Genomic DNA, 20139 nt, shown 5'->3' on the forward strand with positions numbered 1-20139 from the left:
GAGAGAAGGAACTCAGGTTGCCCTGTTCAATCTCCAGGTATGTAGGTGCAGACTCTGGAGGTTGGGGTGTAAAACCTGCCCCTGCGACTGCGAGAGGAGGTCTGCCCTGAAAGGGAGACGGAGCGGAGGGCACATTGAGAGTTGGAGAAGGTCGGAGTACCATACCCTCCTTGGCCAATCCGGAGCTATTAGGATGACTAGAGCCCGGTCCTGGCGAATCTTCCTCAATACTCGAGGAATCAAGGGTATGGGAGGAAACGCGTAAAGCAACTGGCCGCACCAGGTTATTTGAAACGCGTCCCCCAACGCTCCCTGCATCGGATACTGGAGGCTGCAGAATAACGGACAATGCCCGTTCTCTCGAGTGGCAAACAGATCTACCCGAGAAAACACCCACCTCTGGAAGATTAAACGGACTTGATCTGGATGGAGACGCCACTCGTGGTCTGCCGAGAATTGGCTACTGAGACTGTCCGCACGCACGTTCAAGACTCCGGCCAGATGGTTTGCTATCAAGCAAATCTGATGGTCCTTTGCCCAGGACCATAGTCGAAGAGCTTCTCTGCAGAGAAGGTACGACCCCACTCCTCCCTGCTTGTTTATGTACCACATCGTGGTAGTATTGTCCGTTAGGACCTGTACCGACTGACCACGAAGTGAAGGGAGGAAGGCCTTGAGAGCCAGACGTACAGCCCGTAACTCTAACAGATTGATGTGAAACATCTGTTCCTCTAGAGACCAAAGGCCTTTGATCTCCAGATCCCCCAGATGAGCTCCCCACCCTAGAGTGGAAGCATCCGTTATGACTGTGGCCACTGGTGGCGACTGCTGGAACGGCTTTCCTTGTGAAAGATTGTTGCTTGCAATCCACCACTTCAAATCCACAGCAGCATCTCTGGAGATCTTGACAGTACTCTCTAGATCTCCTTTGTGTTGAGACCACTGCCTTCGGAGGCACCACTGAAGAGCCCTCATGTGCCAGCGAGCATACGTGACCAACAGAATGCAGGAGGCAAACAGACCGAGCAGACGAAGGACCTTGAGGACTGGAACTACCGCTCCATTTCGAAACATTGGAACCAAATCCTGAATATCTTGAATCCGCTGAGGCGGAGGAAAGGCCCGACCCAATGTTGTATCCAGTACTGCCCCTATGAACAGGAGGCGCTGAGAGGGCTCTAGGTGAGATTTGGGCTCGTTCACCGAAAAACCCAGGTCGAACAACAACTGGGTTGTTGACTGCAGATGATGCGACACAAGCTCCGGGGACTTGGCTTTGATCAACCAGTCGTCCAAGTAAGGGAATACTGCTATCCTCTTCCTTCTGAGTTCTGCCGCAACCACCGACATCACCTTCGTGAAGACTCGAGGTGCTGAAGTAAGACCAAACGGAAGGACCGCAAACTGATAGTGCTGCGATCCCACCACAAACCGGAGATACTTCCTGTGTGACTTGAGTATCGGGATATGAAAGTAAGCATCCTGCAAGTCGACAGACACCATCCAGTATTCCTTGTTCAACGCCAAAAGCACCTGTGCTAGGGTCAGCATCTTGAACTTTTCCTGCTTGAGGAACCAATTCAAGATCCTCAGGTCCAGGATTGGTCTCAAACGACCATCCTTCTTGGGAATCAGGAAATACCTTGAGGAACATCCTCGACCCCTTTCCTGCTCTGGGACCAACTCCACCGCGCCCTTTGAAAGGAGGGCTTGTACCTCCTGTTCTAGCAACAGGAGGTGTTCTTCTGAACAATAAGAAGGGCGGGGCGGGATGAGGGGCGGGAACTCCCGAAAGGGAAGGGTGTAGCCTTTTCCCACAATACTGAGAACCCAAGTGTCCGTTGTAACAGTCTTCCATTTGGTGAGAAAATGCTGTAATCTTCCCCCTACAGGAGAGGAGTGAGTGGGAAATGGTGGAAGCCTAAGGCTGCTTCCCCTGTTGCACCCCGCCAGAGGATGAGGAAGAGGCAGAGTGCTGCTGAGAGGCTCCTCTGGTGCGAACCCTACCTCTCCCTCTAAAAGATCTATAGGGATGGGAAGAGGCAGGTTGCTGATATCTTCCCCGAAAGGAAGAGGAGGAAGAGCCACGCCCAAATCCACGAAACCTCCTGAAAAATCTGGAAGAGGCCGTGGAAGAAGGAGCTTGGAGCCCTAACGACTTAGCCGTGGCCCTGCTTTCCTTAAAACGTTCCAAGGCCGAATCAGCCTTGGCTCCAAACAGTTTGTCCCCATCAAACGGGAGATCCAACAATGTGGACTGTACATCCGCAGAAAAGCCCGAGTTACGGAGCCAGGCCTGCCTCCTTGCCACCACAGTTGTGCCCATTGCTCTGGCCACCGAGTCGGTCGTATCCAGTCCAGTCTGGATAATCTGGGTCGCAGCAGCCTGGGCATTTGAAACAACATCCAAAAGACCCTGGGGAAGCTCTGTAAATGATGAGGAAATGTCATCCATCAGAGCATGAATATACCTCCCCAGGATACAGGTTGCGTTGGTGGCCTTCAACGCCAGACTGCAGGACGAAAAAATCTTCTTGGACTGCGCATCCAGTTTCTTTGAATCTCTGTCCCCAGGCCCCGTCGGGAAAGAACCAGGCGCTGACTTGGATGAACAGGAGGCCTGCACCACCAAGCTCTCCGGCGTAGGGTGCCTAGACAGAAAACCAGGGTCAGTTGGAGCCGCCCGATACCTCCTGGCCACGGCTCTGTGAACTGCTGGGGAAGATGCCGGCCTCTTCCACACCTCTAACACCGGATCCAGCATAGCGTCATTAAATGGCAAAAGAGGCTCCGCCGCAGCTGAGGCCGGATGTAGCACCTCCGTTAGAAGGTTTTGTTTTGCCTCCACCACCGGCAAAGGCAGGTCCAAAAAACTAGCTGCCTTCCGTACCACTGCGTGAAAGGAAGCAGCCTCCTCCGTATATTCTCCCGGGGACGAAAGGTCCCACTCAGGGGAAGTGTCCAGCCCACTGGCCGACTCCAGACCACGCAGCCCATCACCCGAGTCCTCTAGCTCTCCTTCTTCCAGGGCTCGTTGGTACTCCTGCTCCTCTAATACACGGAGAGCACGTCTCCTCGAATGAAGCCGTTGTTCAATACGCGGAGTCGACAATGCCTCCGCCGAAGTCGAAGATCGGCGCCGATCTTCAGAAGCCACCGACGCCGCGTCCGGCGCCACAGGTAACTTCGGCGCCGACGAAAGAGCAGTCGAAGCAGATGGACCCACAGGAGTCACAGGCCGAAATCCCGACGTCGACGGGATGGAAATCTCCGGGGCCAATCCCTTTGAAGCCACCGGAGCGGCCACCGGCGCCGACACCGGCGCCGAGCCCACGTTCCCAAAAGGGAGAAAGGGCATAAAGGGTGCCGGCCGAAGAGGCGCAGGATCACCCAATGAAAAGGCCAAAGGCCCAGCCGGAGCACCCCCTGGAGCCATCTGTTGGAAGATGGCATACATCGCATTCAAGAATGCGGAACTATCGGCTCCAGGGGTGGGGAAAGCCGGATACTGGGGTGCCTGTCTCGGAGGCGACCCCGACGCCGGCCTCGACGTCTGCGATGCCGGAGATAACACCTGAGGCTCCAATACCTCAATCACCGACGCCTGTCCAGGTGAAGTCGGAGACGCCGGAGAGGGCAACGGCGTCGAAGGATGCGGCGTAACCGTGGGACTGATCTCCCATGTCCTTCGGCGCCGATCCGAAGACCTGGAACGAGTCTCCTTGCTTGAATGACGCCGTGATTCTCTACGGCGCCGGGAGTCTCGATGACGCCGATGTCTTGGCGAAGAAGACTTCTTGTGATGCTTCTCTTTTTTCGATTTCGCCATAAACAGCTTCGCCTCACGTTCCTTGAGGGCCTTTGGATTCATGTGCTGGCATGAATCACAAGTCGAGACGTCGTGGTCGGAGCTCAGACACCAAAGGCAGTCGGAATGAGGATCCGTCACTGACATCTTGCCTCCACACTCACGACAAGGCTTGAATCCAGACTTTCTCTGCGACATTATTACCACAGCGAAAGACTACGCAGCAAAAATACACTGTAACCACAAAAGTAACAGTTGCTCCCTCGAAGATAACCGTTTCGAATGCACGGAAAAAAGGGAACTGACGTCGGCACGTCGTCGAGGACCTCTTATTGCCTGTATGACGTCAGACGGCGTCGTGTGGGCTAGAGTGACGTCCTCGTCGACGTGCAGAGACTAGGAAGAAGATTTCCGTCGAATGCTGGCGCCATGGGAGAATTCATTAGGTGAGGAATCCACAGGTTGTTGTATCCATCAGAAAGAGCTGGAATGAACTGTTTATCAGCCGGTTTTTTGAAGTTGAATGATGTTATTGTCCGAGTCTAGCTTGTCATTGAGTGCATTCATTGCCCTTTGAAGGTCATGGGCAACGTTTAATGCATTCTGGTCATAAACCAGTATTGGCATTGTCTACCAAGTAGAACACATGTTTAAATTTAATAATCATTTCTCTGAAGAGCCCCCAGTTAACCTTTCCAAGATCATAAAATGCATCAAACAAGAACAACCAGTACTAGGTCTTAGGCACCAGAGACCTCATTGGAGCCATCTAAAAATATAGGAAAAATACTAGTCCAAAACGTTCACAAATTAACTATAACTATCTCTACTTAGGTTAGGCTTAGCTTTTGGCATTGAGCAGACCTGTGCAATCCATCAAAACGCAGAGCTTGCAGGACTGGATCCTGTAATGTAGGTGAGAACGACGTTTTTTGTTGTGGAAGGGGGCTCTCACTGCTCACATGGCTGAGTCGTGGTTTCAGCCTAGCAAATAAAAAAAAAAAAACACAAAAGTTAAATCTGATCAAGAAATAAAGTGGGCTAGATATTGCAAAAGACAAAACATTCTTAGAAATGCAGCTCCAATTTAGTACGTGCAAACAAGCATGGGCAAAACCAATGTGACAGGCTTTTCTAGGTGTATGTATTCTTTTCATGCATTTGCCAGGTGTTATTTTGTGATATGTTTGGATGAGCAAGTGTAAAGATACATGTCTGGCGGGCCCATGAGTGACACCTTCAGCCAGTCTTGGCACTTTACCCAATAGCAAGTTGCGTTCTGGAACTTGTAGATTTGCTTTTGACAAGTGAAAAATCTCCACATGCAAAATGCTGTTGCCTATAAAAGAAGAGCTGCTTGGTCCTAGATTTAGAGCCAACAGCACTTAATGTCCGTACATTTCGGCTGGCCGTCCTTATGAGTCGTGATATTCTTAGAAAGCACAAAAATACGTAATTGTACTGATAATGTCCTCAATAAATGAAGTAAGTGCAAAACATTGAGGTACTGGGTTTTTTACAACAGTGAATCAGATCATATTTCAATCAACTGTCGGAATCCCAGCCATGTGTAACCGTGGGATTCCGCTTGACTTTGTGCAAATCACATTGTATCCCTGTTACTTGCTTTGCGTAACCACAAGAGAGTCAAAATAGTGACTGAGCGGTGCAAGTGACTTGGGGGTCATTCCGAGTCATTCCAAGTTTGGCGGGCGTAATTCGGGCAGTGAAATGCGTGACGGGGCTGTGCATGGGGGCCCCTGCACTGCCCACTGCCCAGCACCCCTATTCTGCCAGCTTTTCCACAGCAGTTTAAACCGCCATGAAAAGGCTAGCGGAAAGGAACTCGTAATCTGGCGGGCAGCGCTGCCCTGGCGGATTACTACTGCCGGGACTGCCAGGCTGGAGGCTGACTCCAGCCTGGCGGTGTTGGCGGTATTACAGCGGCGTTTCAGCCACAGTCAGAATGTGGCGGATCGGACCACCACTACTGCGGTGCTCCGATGGCCACCTGAGTCTGGTGGTCTCAAGACTGCCAGACTCGGAATGACCCCCTAAGTGTATGAAGGAAAGGGAGTGAGAAAGATGGAATAAGAAGGTAAAGGAGAAGGAAATGAGGGGGTGGTGTGATGGCTGAAAGATGTGGAAAGACAGTGGCAGAGTACAAGAGATATAAGGAAAGAAAGGAAGAAAAATGAGAAGAACGACAACTAAAAGTGAGAGGAAGAGAATGATAAAGGAAAGAGTGAAAAACGGTGTCTGAATGGAGATCCACCCAAAGCAGTCAATGGCCAAAGGGAGTTGAACGAAAGACCCCTCGCTATAAATTGGACACAATTGATTGGGTTTCAAAAGATCTAAATAATATATCATTAATTTAAAATATTACCTTGGCACACAAGTGCCGAACTAGAGAACATTAAAAAACAAACTAAACAATGCACCCCTGCGGAACTCCAGATAAGATTTGGAAACTGCATGCACCTCTACCATCATACATACTTTGAACTGTCTCCAACATTGCATTTGCTTCCCCCAAACTCCCTAGAATGTCCTTAATTCAATTCTTATAGACCAGGTCAAATGCAGAATTTAGGTCGAGATTATGTAGCCAACCCAACCTACTATCACAATGTAATTCCCAAAGCGGCTATTGATTCCAATTCTAGAGCTTTAGTCAATTTAACGATTTTCCAATATGTGTGGCTGTTACAGAAACTTCAGGGTGGGCCAGCACCACAGAGGTTCTCAAACACAAGTGAAGAAAAATAATGCAAGGGAAAATGTTACAACTCACCAAGCTGAGGTCTTTTGGCAAAGCAAGTGAAAACACTATTTGGATTTTGAGTTAGTTCAGACCTCCTGAACTGCCCAGAGAAGGTTTTATCACCAAAAACATTTTTTTTTTCACTTATCGAGTGACTTAAAGAGGACCTTTTTTGACTCTCCAATGTGTCCTGATAATGTAGTGAATCCTAGTTTGTTTTAATGGGAAACAGGAGTTAGCCTAGCATTTGGCTAGAAGACTCGTGCCCCGTCACCTAGTGACATTTACCATAATTACTTGCTCTGTTTTAGAGCATTTATTTAATTATATATTTTAAGATGGCTGCCTTTTTTCTAGTTAGTCCAATGTTTTAGTTTCACGTTATCAGTGCTACCACGCTAAGGTGTCAATATCAAGCAACAAAGATAAACAAACTGTAGGTGTTCACATTAGGTACTTTCCCTCTTCATGCCTTTGAGGGAATTGTTTACATAAATTGCCGTCCCAAGCATGTCTTGTTATCTATTGTTTGGAAACAGACCTACGTCAGGTGTTCAAGCAGATCTGTATAAATGCACCTCTTAGACAGTCAGAGGGATTCCGACCAGATGTCATCACTGCTATTGATGCTGCACGTCGCCTTGACGCTGACCCAGTCTTCGTGTCCCTACGGAGTCTGAGCTAGAGACCTCATTCCAAGGTAAGGAGGGTTGGAGGGCTCTTCTCATGGACATGGCACTGGCAGGTTGGGTTTAACACACCTAGCTCTCTTTTAGGTTAGAGATTAGGTGACATTAGGACATATTTCACATTTCATGTCACTTCATTTCATTGCAAGATGGTGGGGGTCTTTGTATTAATGACTCTTGTCTTTACCATTTTGTTTTTTGCATTGTTCATTATCCTAATCATTGCAGCCCATGCAACTTATCAGAGATTGCAGTTTTGTTAAATAAAACCTACTGAAACTTTACTGCATCTCCTTTATTGCCTGTGTTTGATTGAGACATGTTGTTAATGTGAGAAAGAGGTGATTTCCATTTAACCAGGACACTCCCTGAGATGTCACATTCTTGAGTTCATGCGTAAAGGCTGCCATAAATCACCTATTACTGTTTGGGGTTTTTGGGGAGGTGCTGCTTGTGAACCAGGAGGGTTGGGACGATAGTTGAGACTTCTTGTAGGACAGGCATAGTCACCTACAAACATAAGTACTGTCATCCCTAAACCAGCAGTCTTGCCTAGAGCAAGAGTCAAACTACAACAATAATGACTTCTCCAACAGTGGCACTATGAGAATGAAATGCCACCTGTCTATGGTGAAACGGCTATGGCCTATTTTGTTTCCTATGTTTTCACAATAACAATTCAGTGTTGTTCTTTGTACGTTCCAGTCCACATATGCATTTAACATTTGTACTGTATTAGCGGTTTGTTATACTGTAGTATATTCACGTGCACTGAACACGTTTTACTCATATAGTCCTCACATTGTTATTGAATGATGTTGGATTACTGGTTGAGAGGGGTGAACCCCTACTCAAGCAGCAACCACAATTCATCTCAGAGTGAAGCCAAAAGCAAACCCTAAATTAACCTTCGCTCAACCCTGGGGTAGGTTGGCACGGAGCAGTCAGGCTTAAAGCAGAGGCAATGCATAAAGTATTTGTGCAACACTTCAAACAGTAACACCATGAAAACAACCACAAAAGTGTTTAGGGAAAAAAAAGAGTATTTGTTAATACATAAAACAAAACTAAAATGACAAAAAAAATCAACAAGTAGAATCGGAGATAATCAAGTTTGAAGAATTTAGTAAAAATAGCTCTAAACAGGAGAAAGCACCAACAGTGGACATCTGGTCGCTCCCGACCAGGATAAGTCACATGTGAAGGCTGACCGCGATGGAGTGTGGGCCAGCTACAGGGGCTCAGGCCTATTGAACAGAGTACCTTAAAACCTGGTTTGCGGAGTGCTGTGAGGATCCGTGCCCCAGATGAGTCGCACAGCCAAAGTGATACGATGTGGTGAGGCTGCCAGGCAAGATCTTACGTGGTCATCGAGGATTTCGTCGACAAGAGTTTGCGATGCAAAGTCCGGTGTCAAGGGATATATTGTGCAGTCAGGGCGATGCACCAGTTTCGAGGTGCTGCAGGGTTGCCATCTGGAGTCCAGCATCGTTGTCGAGGCTGCCATTGGCAAGGGATGCGGGGGCCTGTGCTGGGGATGCGTTGCACAGCTGCGGGCTCCAAAGGTTATACTTGTCTTTGTTACGGGTCCGATACACACAGTAGTGTAATGCGTCAGATTTACTGGGGTTGCACTGCGCAGCTTAGGAGAGGAATTGGTTCCACGGAGACTGGCAGAGAACCTTAGGCCCAATTCTGAGGGTACAGTACCGGGGTGGCACCACTTAGATGTGTAGAATTACAGATGGCAGAGTCCAGGTCCTGGGGTTGAGGTTGTTGAAGCCTTCAGTCCCTGAGGTCAGGAAGCTAGCCAACTAGCCCTTGGACTCACCCTGGGGTCAACAGATGCAGGTCCAGTACTTCTCACCCAGGCACGAGGTCAGCAGGTCAGCACAGCAGGGCAGCAGTCCTTCAGTGCAACAGTCCAGCACAGTGGCAGACCTTCCAGCAGCACAGCAGTCTTTCTTCCTGGCACAGTATCCACAGGTCCAGAAGTGTATTGAAGAGGTGGTGTATGAGGTACAATATTGATACCTAGTGCTCTTCCTCTGGAAGGTGGGAGCAGCTTCTAAAGGTTTCCCTTTGAAGTCCTGAGGTATTCTGCTCTCTGTGTCCTCGATCCTGAATAAATACAGGAGGAATGCAACCCTTTATGTGGGGTCAGGACACAGCATATTCAAGTGTAAATAGGGCTCTGCCCAGCTCAGCCCTCCAATCTTGCCAGTGATGGCCCGTTCAGGCACACCTAAGCTCTCTAATGCACGTGGCAGTCTAGGAGGAATACACCAAGCCCATCAGTCAGCTAAATCCAGTCAAATGACCCAGGGACGAGCTAAAGGCACTAAATGGCTAGGAAGGAAAATGTCAACTTTCTAAGAGTGGATCTCTGGATTTTGCAGAACACCGGCCACCCAAACCCAAAGAAAAGAAGCAGCGCTTTCTTTAAACGTTTGACTCATCCAGTGGGTTGGGGTGGATTGCGCTTCACTGAGATTAGAAATTAATACTGAATGCACTAAATGACCTGCCCTCTTATTAAGCAATAACCAGGTACTTGACCTTTCAATTCCGGGGCTGTATCTATACAGCTTTCTCAATTAATTTCTGACTATACAGTTGTAAATGCTGAACGCAATAGATAATCTGTGCTCCACTAATTAATATTGCGGGTCTGGTAACTGTCTGACTTCATGGTCTTTCAAAGTTGGGTCCTCCATTTATCTTCACATGAACATCCTAGTCCTGAATATGGTCTCATGGATACATACCGTCAGAGACCAACACGTCAAAATACAACCTGTCCCTCTTTCGGATCACTTATGTCACCTCAACGAGTCTTGTCTTAATTATTGAGATGGACATTGTTCTGTTGTTGTAAGAGAGTAGGTTTCTAGTACATTGTCATATATCACTAAGTATTTAGACTTAAGCTAGACTGTACACATTACATTGTCAAAGTACTTTCTGTGATCATTTGTTGAACCCCTCCAATCTTGAGCAGTATGATTCTCAATATAATTCTGTTTAAGCATATGCCTGTCTTTGTGATTTATTTATCATTTTCTTTTTAAGTTACTTCGTATTAAGTGCAATCAATCAGGTTAAGATGTCACCTTTGGACATCACAAATTAATTTAAAAGTAAATTTCACTATGTATTCAAATGGATCCTTTGCTGGCATTTTTTTTAACCAACTTTCGAAAAGTGGCATTTTTAAAATTGTAATTTAAAATCAGACTTTACCATGAAAGAGGATTTTCTGTTACAATTCTACAGACAATAAACATGAATTGGTTACCTGATCCCCTTTATTTAATGTAATACGGTAACTCCAATGTTATTGTAAGTAAGAGGTAGGCTTTGCAGTATTAAAAAATTAATTAAAGAGTTTCTTGCTGTAAGGACATAGTACAAGTTGCAACTCCATGTCCTACTTTTCAAATACACTGCACCCTGCTCTCTGGGCTCTCCAGTGCTACCTTAGGGGTGACAGATATATTCAGAAGGAATGTTTGTTTTGCTAGGTAAAGTCAGCAGTTTTTAACTGCTCACACAGGCTGCTATGGGAGGCCTCAGACATGTTTTAAAGGTTACTTCAGTGGGTGGCACAATAACAGGTCCTGGGCACATGTACTACCACATACTAGGGACATACCAGGGACTTACAAGTAATGTGACTATTCGAATTGGTGTAATCCAGTTCTACCATGTTTAGAGGAGAGGCCACAAACACATTAGCACTGGTAGCAGTGGTAAAGTGCACGGAGTTCTAAGGCCAGCAAAAACGAATTCAGCAAAAAGTTGAGGGTAATGCTATAAAGTTTGGGCGTGACACAGCAGAGAGGGCCAGGTCCAACATTTATTGTAAAGTATGATTGGCCTATGATATAGTAGTCTTTTTAATTACTACTTCTGAGTGCCTTTTCTGTTGACTTAAAATGTAAATAATTTATGATTAATTTAATTGATTGATAATTGTAAAACAATGCATTTTTCAAACAAATTATAACAAATGAATTACGAACTGTGTCTAAATTTATTCTAGTATATGTGACTGTATCTTTACTCCTAAATGGATGTAGGACGGCCATCCTGTATTAGAATCTACACATATTCTGCAAAAGGCAAGGACAGCCTCATGTCCAGCTACAGATAGTAGTGTTTCCACATGTCCAGCAACTCTTGATTCCTATCTGCACATGAAAAATGTATGCCATCCCCCAGGAAGAAACAAGTGTTTTGTCGAAAGAACCCAGCACATATATGATTGCACTCTATGGAGCTACCTCCCCACTAAAAGAAAGAGCTTTTCAAGTACAGAGAAAAGTAAACACCTCCACTATTTCATTCTATTCAGTTCCAGATTCAAAGAACCCCATGCAAGGAGAACTGCAGACAGACTGTCACCTACAGCAATCCCTTCCTTGATCAGACTTCAAATAAGAGTTGACAACGACTCAGTCCTTGATACCTACTATAACTGTGCCCCCAAAAGCAGAAGGAAGTGGTGGCACAAAACCATGAAATAAATAACATTAATTTAAAATGTGATTATTCATATTTCTTTAATTATGACTTACATTGGGTTGGAGGCACCAAAATGAAGGTCCAGGTGAATTGTAGATGAAGAGCTCAATCCCAGTGGTGGATGCTTTCTCCTCCTTTGGAAGTATCACATCCTTAGCCCTGCGGTGTAGAAAAGATTGGGAAAAAGTAATAGCTTTAATAAAATATCAGATGGTAAAAGGTATTATCCTTGAAAGTGTTAATGAAATCATGAGTCTATTCATACAGATCAAAAGGCTGAGGTTTTGAGCTCTTATAACACACTTTCAGTAGGAACCCATGTCTCACAGTTCTTCAGAACATTGCAAACAGAGAATAGCCTACATACATTGTCGTATTCATCATAAAGTCAGGAGAACGGGTCATAATCAGTGAACATGGATAACGTAAAGCAATAGTTTAAAGCTATAGCAAGTGCCTCATGTCGTATTTGAAAAGTGACCCATCACATTGAAAGGTTTCAAAAAACACATTTTAAAGTAAATTCCCGATTACTTTGATAACCAATTGATCTTCTTAAATACAGGCAGTGTCTGAAAACATGATCCAGACCAGCATCCTTGCTAATTACTTCTGCCTCATGAATTGGAGACTTGCTGCCATAAAATACAATATGATGTTGCTGAAAAAAGGCTGAGTTATCAGAGAGTAAGGAGAACAGGCAAGACAGACCAGCATCTGAAACAACTGTCCCCAAGTGTCTGCAGATGACACTAGTTAATATGAACACTTTTGGATTCTGAAGTGCACAGATTCAAGGCAGTATTCCAATTTGCTGGTTCTAGAAGGCTACTTACTTCTAGAAGACCTTGAAGGTTTTTTTAAAACTAATTTTGGTAATTTGGCAACTGCGGGTGGTTGACATAGAATCATTGGGAGTAGAGTTGGCATGATCAAGTATTAGCAGTCAGGGAATACACAAAATTCACCTGCACCCTAGTCTATGTAAACACACAATGTTGGTCTCATATAGGTTAAGCATATTAAATATTTTTGACATCTATTGTACCTTCATTAACTTTTCCCATTTTGAAATTAAACCAATAAAAAAACTACCATATAAAGAAACTACCATATGCAGTTTTAGAGGTGGACAGCACTTTAAACTTGAAAACACTATGGTCAGATGTCTGGATGGGCAAATGAAGGCCATCACGCACCAGTGCTTAGGCCCTCTTTTGCATAACAGTCTTTGGAGATGAAATGGGCATACCCACGAAAGCCACCATTACCTGTTTCAAGAAGAGAGTATAAAGTATGTTTTGCAGACCGTACACAGAGTCCATTATTATGTTAATGAATGCAATAGGACTCTCAAGTTAATTTATGCAGCACAGCGAATGGGGACCACAACCACATGCTAAATACATCAAAGCAATGGGTTAGTTAGGTCTGCCCATGCCTTTAAGGGTCTGAAGAAGGCTTGAAAAGATGCAGAATGGGTGTGATTGGTGGTCGTTTTGGGTGGATACCTGTTTATCCATGACTTTATGGCTACAGATGCTAGTATTATGCCTGGAACTGCTCAGCATTCCAATAACATTTACCTGAAGTGATAACATCTCATGGAAAAAATAAACAGTATTACAGTTTCACTCATAAACAGATACAGTGTGCAACATATAAAAATCTAAGTGCAGTTTTCTGCTTTAAATATGTTTTAGATGCGTAGGAAATTGGTCTATAGATGCATAAAGGCTAAGTGTTGGCACTGAAAATTCCTCACGGAGAGCTGTGCTGGGCACTGCTGTTTCTTGTGAGATTACCAACAATTTTGTCACTTAGCTTGAGTATCATGAATCTTCACTCAGGGTCCTCCCCATACAGTGTTTTGAGACCTCAGAATTTGCTCTAAATTCAAGAGGTCACACAATGTGCATCCATATGTTAGAAAGAGGCTGTCACCACCTCTATCTCAACTAAGTGTATTAAAATAATTGTATTTATATAAAACAAAGCACCAACAGGACATTCAATTATTATTGTGTACTGTTTTGTTTTAATGTGTTTGAAGTGTCTAACCTACATCACCTCCATGAGTAAGCTTTTCACTACTCTGCCTTGTTTCTAGTGTTAAAGAGGAGTACATGGTATTGGAGTTTAAGGTTCACCAATACTGTGGACCCAGGCACAAATGATAGGGAACTTATGGTTTAAAACTGCAGTTATCCTTGATTGCCCAGGGATCACAGGAACCAGATCCCACACTGTAGGTTCCCCATTATTTATTCCAACTTTGGGTTTCTTCATTTCTGTGACGAAAATGAGGGCACTAACAATCACTGGAAGATAATGAGATTACTTCTTCATAGCACCTCGAAATTCTTCCTGTTCAACATTCCAAAACTTCACTAACAACTATTTAAATAGAGTGTCAGGGGAAGTTCATAATCAGCCAGCAGGCATCAGAGAAATAACATTACCAAGACAAAAGATGAAAACTCAGAACGTCTGGACCTAACATGGCCAAGTTCACCACTGAGACCAACTCTAAGCACAGACAATTAACCTGTGGACCTCCTACTAAAGGATGCCAGTGCTGAAGTAATATCACCACAATCCATCAACACAGCATCACAATAAACATCACACTATCATCCCAACAGAGACACAAGCACTACACAATAGCACATAACCCACCACAAAACACACAACACAACTGCATTGTTGTGTTGTTGTTTTTTTTGTCCCGCCAAATAAAGGAGCTTAGAGGGAAATAAAGGAAACAAGTACTGGCAAAGACAACAGGTTTTTCATTTGGGACTGTAATGCTATCTGTATTTAACCACCAGCTCCATCTTGACCACTGACTCAATTTTGTGCTTAGCTTTTTCCGTGCACAACTTGTTAAACTATTTTCGCTCCTCTCACCTGGGAAAGGAGTAAAACATGGGGGAGCACTGAAGAAAAGCAGGTACCAGGCTGAGAATGTTATGCTAGAGCAGGATACAGTTTGGTCTTGGAAAAACACTGAGATTTGGCCAGTCTGGTAAGTGTTTTCTCAATACTGACCTGACATAGCCGACGTGTGAATTTCACAACTTACTCAAAGGGAGCAAGGGTTTCTAGAACCTTCCTCTTACGTTTGTCTAAAGTATATAAGGTAGGGAAGTTTGACAACTAGAGGAAGAAGAAGGAACTCATCTGACAAGGGACGCCCTGCTCAGAAAATAAATCCCTTTGCGGTTTAGTTTCCCATCTGTTTCAGTTGTTCAGGGTTCCACGACCTGAAGTTGGCAGGCAAAGGGATGAAGGTGGTGTCAAGCGCCACGGTGATGCATTTTTAATTCTCATTTTTAGCTTTGCATTGTGCATGCATGAATATATAGTATTATCTTTATATGTGTGTGTATATATATATATACATATATATATATATACACATACACACACACACTTGTTGAAGTATTGCATTTTGTTTCTGTGATCATCATTATTCTACTGCTGTGATTATTTTTAGAATTACACGTGTGTTGCTGCATTTGAAATAAAAGTTTACGTTGTTCTTTTTGTGTATGAAACTTGGAAAGTGCCTTAATAAATTCATTACTCAGACTAAGAGTGCTGCATTCTTTGCATTCCTTTGACTCAGTTTCTTCTCAGTCTGAAGCAGAGCAGGACAGGGTTATGGTGGCTTTGACACAATCTTTTGCCACTGCTGTAAGGCATCACCAGGTTGCTGTGCAACATAGAAAATGGGAAAACAATTATGACGGTGCAGCTGTGTCATTACGCATGCACAACTACAAAAGGACAATTAAAATAAAATGAAAATGTAATGGAAAAACTATTTTTTTAGTTTAAGGTGGAGGGGCTATAATAGTAATCTAAAACATTATTTTAAAAAATAGTGGTTGTGAGGGGCAGTGAAGTAATGGGCTGGGTGAGCAATGGAGAGAGGGCAGGCAAGGGGAAAAGCAGATTAGGGGAGGGACATCACTTGGGCAGGACAGAAACATAACCGAGAAAGCAACACAGACCTTTGCATATTGATGTCGAACAAATGCTTTATGCTCAACAATGCACTCTGGCAATGTCCAAACACAGCACTGACTCAAGACAGACTGTGAGCCTGCGCGATATCCTCCCCAATGCTTGTGGACATACCAACAGACAGACTCCCGAGGTAATGTAATCAAACAGGAACAAATCATTTCACGGGGCAGTCATACTTTGCTGAACTGATAATTACTTTCAGAGCAGAGTGCACTCCGCAAGGTAAACCCAGGACCCTTTCAAAAATAGAAATCATTCTTTAGCTGCTGAAGGAATTACATATTTCAAGTTTCGGGAGCCCAGAGCTTGGTATGCCAGGGCGTCTCCATGGGGGATACCAGCAGAGGGCCATTCATATTTTATCTTATATGTGGATCGGGTGAGGCAAGGGGGATTTGAGCATCTTTAGGTGTCATAGCTTCAGTTTCCCAAAAGCTGGTTCCTTTAAGGGTGCCACACTTCTCCCTGTTTTCATTATGGTGAAAGTTTGGCAGACAGGAGAGTCAGAAGGGGTATGGGGGGTGTAGAGCAGGAGGGGAGAGTTGCCCAGAGTACACAGGATGGACAGCCGTCAGATCATACTCTGACCCATCATCCAACCTTTACCTTTGACATTCAGGCTACATGTCTACTAAAGCAATTCACAAGAATAATAACACACACCTTCCGAAGCAATCACCGGTCTGCAAAACAACTTAAAGTACATCTCCGCTTAGACACTCAATATTAAAGGCAGTGCCTTGCTACGATACCCTCACAAGTCTACTGGCTCAGTCAGGCTGGTAGTACTACAGTGCTGCCCCCTAATGCATCAGGTCTCTGATAGACTGTACAAGTAGTACTTCTGGTGCACTGAGTTTACCTTCTGCACACCAGGCAACCTGTACACTGTCTGGCTCCCTGAGTCTTTACTCATTTCTCCGTGAACCATCTGTGCCTAAGGCGACTGCACACCCTGTAAATAAGGCAAGTGTTTATAAATTAAGTTGGACCATGAGAACCACTCAGCCTGTATGCTGTCATGAGTGACATCTCTGCTACGTTATGTATGTGAAACCTCAATAGTGACACAATGGGAAGGATGCTAGAAAACCAATCAGCGAGTGATATGGACTGTGCCTGTGCTCTGTTTAGCTGTGTGACAAATGAAAATAGAGTGGGGGCCTGCTTCGGCTCCAGGGAGGGGGGGGGAGTTTGGGAGGGTGGAGGGACTGGTGAGTGCGGGTTCCCTCATGGGTACTGGTGAGTGCTGTTGCGATCGAAGGTTGGTTTCCCAGCACGCAGAACTGAGATCATGAGATCTCCACGTGCTGAGCCCATGGTACTCAGGCAGAGCTTTAACTTTAAAGCATGGATATAGTTATTCTAGTGACTGCAGGCTGAGACACTTAAAGATGTTCCATCAAAGCGGATGAATACAGTACTTTACCAATGGGAGACTGATAAGAGAAACACACACAAGAACAACAGGACACAGTATGCTATAGCCAATAGAAACTGAGGAAAGGTAAGTGGCAAGCACACAAACCAATGAAAAGTGAGGAAGGGATGCAAGCCCCTTTTAAGATTTATATTAAATACAACAGATTCCCCCAAGCAAAGTGAAAGCGCTGAGCAGGCGAAACCTAACAAGCATAGTGCAAGTGCTGTGCAGGCGCAACCTAAAAAGTGGGAGCCTCTATTCAAAATGCAATAGCAACAAAAAATCACCTATTTCCTTACACAACTTAAAGTTTTGAATATATTAACACCCTCCAAAAATACTCTATATGTGAGGCTAAAGGCTAGTTAAATAATTTGGTTTGGTATGAGGTGTATTTGTGTTAAAAAATAAAACAATTCCTACTAGGTACTATGCCCTTCTGGGGTAAAAACAAAAACAAACAAAAAACTGGGGGTGCCTTACATAAACTACAACCTTGACCCTATTGGATTGCAATTCCAACCGGTTTTGCTTTCATCATAGACGGATTTCCTTTTTTGCAGGAAAAACAGCCCACACAAAAAGTTTTTTCAAGCACAGGGGAAGTGGGGAAAGATATACAGACAGCCCTGAAATATCACCCTGCTAACTATCGTGTCAGGCCCTCACAAACAGAAATGCTAATCTGCAGTCATAAGGTGACTTCACAATCCAACTAAAATGTGAGCAGGGAGCTGATGAAAAACAGTGTTGTGTTATGGTATTGGAGTAGTGTGTTGTGTTGAGGTGGTTTGTTAGTATGTTGTGTTGCAGTTATTGTGTTGTTTTGTGTGCTGAGTTAATGTGTTTAATGTTGTATTGTTTTTTTAACGATCTTTTTATTAGAACTAAGCAAGAAATTTGAGCTGTACTAAGCGGAAGCTGGCCTTTATTGCAACCTCCTTTGGAGACATAAGGGCTTCAGGTCACTCATAGCCCTCCAATTCACACTCCCATTAGTCCCAAAAGTGTTGAAGTGTGACTGGAGAATTGTTCATCAATTTTTGGTATGTGAGGGAGATTGCCCTATGGGGCAAATAATCATCAAGCAACCTGTGCCCCAGGGGAGAGGACTTAAGAAGGTTCACTCCCCTATGAAGTGCCACTCTGAGTGTGTGTCGTATTTGCAGGTACCGAAAGGTCTCAGTGGGGACCAATTGTAGTCTCGTTGGAAGTCATTAAAGGGGATTATATTTCCCGGAGACCAGTGGTCCCCACCTTAGAGAGACCAATGAGGTCCCACTTATTGAGCCCCAGTTGTGCCCCCAGAGTTCCCAGATTACCTGAGTTCCATAGGAGTGGCCTGGGTTATCGGGTTTGTCCAGCCATGCACCTGAAGCACAGTGTGCCAGAGTCCTATTGTTACTGCCGTGGGTCCCCTGAAAGTGGTGTGCCTTGGGTTCACAAAGACATCCTCCTGGCTTCATGCTCTGCCTGTACATGTGATATGCTGGTTCATGTGTGGGGAGGTGAACCCAGTGATTGACAACTGTGAGATGTGCCACACAATAGTATTTTTGTATGCCCAACAGGACGATTCCCCCATCGCACCACCCTCTCATCAATTTGTTGAGTGTTATTCGTGCTGGACTCGAATCTCATAGCAGTTTTCGGATTTTGCTGTCTATTGCTCTGAAGTAGATTGCAGGGCCTGGGTAGGGTTTGTTGTGTAGAGGAAGCGGGGCAGAGCCATCATTTTAAAAAAGCCCACTCTGCCAACTAATGACTTCGGTAAGGACTTCCCGTGTTGGATGTAATTTTTTAGATGCACAAGTAGGGGTAGGAGGTTCTTACCATAGAACAGGTCTGGATCTGTGGTGACCTTGATCCCGACGTAGGGGAACCGAGTGGTTGTGATCTGTGCTTCACAGCCTTGGAGGAAGCCAGGCATATGTCCACTCAGGACGTAGATTAGGGATTTTTTCCAGTTGACAGTGTATTCCGAATAGCGGGAGAATCGAGCGAGTATCTGCATTACTCGGTCTAGTGAGAGGATCGGATCTGCCATATAAAGCAGAATATCGTCCGCATAAAGTGATATCTTGTCCTCCCATTGTTCAGTCCATCGCAGACTGTGGATTAATGGCTCTGCTCTGATCCAAGCAGCTAAGGGTTCCAATATGAGGGCAAAGATGAGAAGTGAGATTAGGCATCCTTGCCTACTGCCACTTTGGAGCTTGAATACCCCAGAGACTCCCCCATTGACAGTAACTTCGCCAGGGGCTCGGTAAAAAGGAGCTGTATCCATGACAGATATCTTGGGCCAAAGCCCAACCTGGTTAAGTTATGTTCAGGCATTTTATGTTAACGCCCTCTTGGTCTTTCTAATTCACACTGACAGCCCCTCATTGAGCTTGTCAGCAATATGACGATAGTGCACTCCAATTTCTTGGTGCTCGGCGATTTTAATTTATGGTCAGGCTCAGACTCATCCTCTGCACCTAGGAACATACAAGGGACCTGCAAGATTTTAGGAATGCGCCAGGTAGTCAACGCCCGACCCAAAAGAGATGCCACATTTTGGATGTTATCTTTCCCACGGAAGGGCTAGTTTTGATAGATAATATTTCACTCCTTTGTTGGACCGATCATGCCCTGATTTCTTTCCAACTCCAGGGATGTGAGGTGGCTCCCTTGAAAATATTCACGGTCAGGCCTCGCCGTAGCCAGGAATGGAGTAAACGTAAGACACTCAGCTTGGACAAATACATCTTTAAGTTGCCTCCGATTACAGTCGAGGACAACTATGCAGTCTTCGAGAAGCAAATCTTGGAAACTCTAGTTTCAGTAATCCCTTTTAGGGTAACAAAGCTGTGACAAAAACCCCTTGACTCCTTGGTATAATGCCTCA

General features: G+C 44.9%; 1 protein-coding gene across 3 annotated transcripts in view; it reads right to left on the reverse strand.

The window, feature by feature from the left end:
* PIK3R6 (phosphoinositide-3-kinase regulatory subunit 6) overlaps positions 1-20139 on the reverse strand; it is a 365583-nt gene that overhangs the window by 213922 nt on the left and 131522 nt on the right. For all 3 annotated transcript variants that reach the window (XM_069200309.1, XM_069200310.1, XM_069200311.1), the window contains 2 exons: positions 11845-11950; positions 4673-4792 (listed from right to left, as the gene is read on the reverse strand). In XM_069200309.1, the coding sequence (XP_069056410.1) occupies positions 4673-4685 (13 nt within the window). In that variant the 5' untranslated portion in view covers positions 4686-4792; positions 11845-11950. The remainder of the gene's footprint in view (positions 1-4672; positions 4793-11844; positions 11951-20139) is intronic.

The sequence above is a fragment of the Pleurodeles waltl genome, chromosome 7 (genome assembly GCF_031143425.1).
Source record: "Pleurodeles waltl isolate 20211129_DDA chromosome 7, aPleWal1.hap1.20221129, whole genome shotgun sequence".
In the NCBI taxonomy this organism is placed as follows: domain Eukaryota; kingdom Metazoa; phylum Chordata; class Amphibia; order Caudata; family Salamandridae; genus Pleurodeles; species Pleurodeles waltl.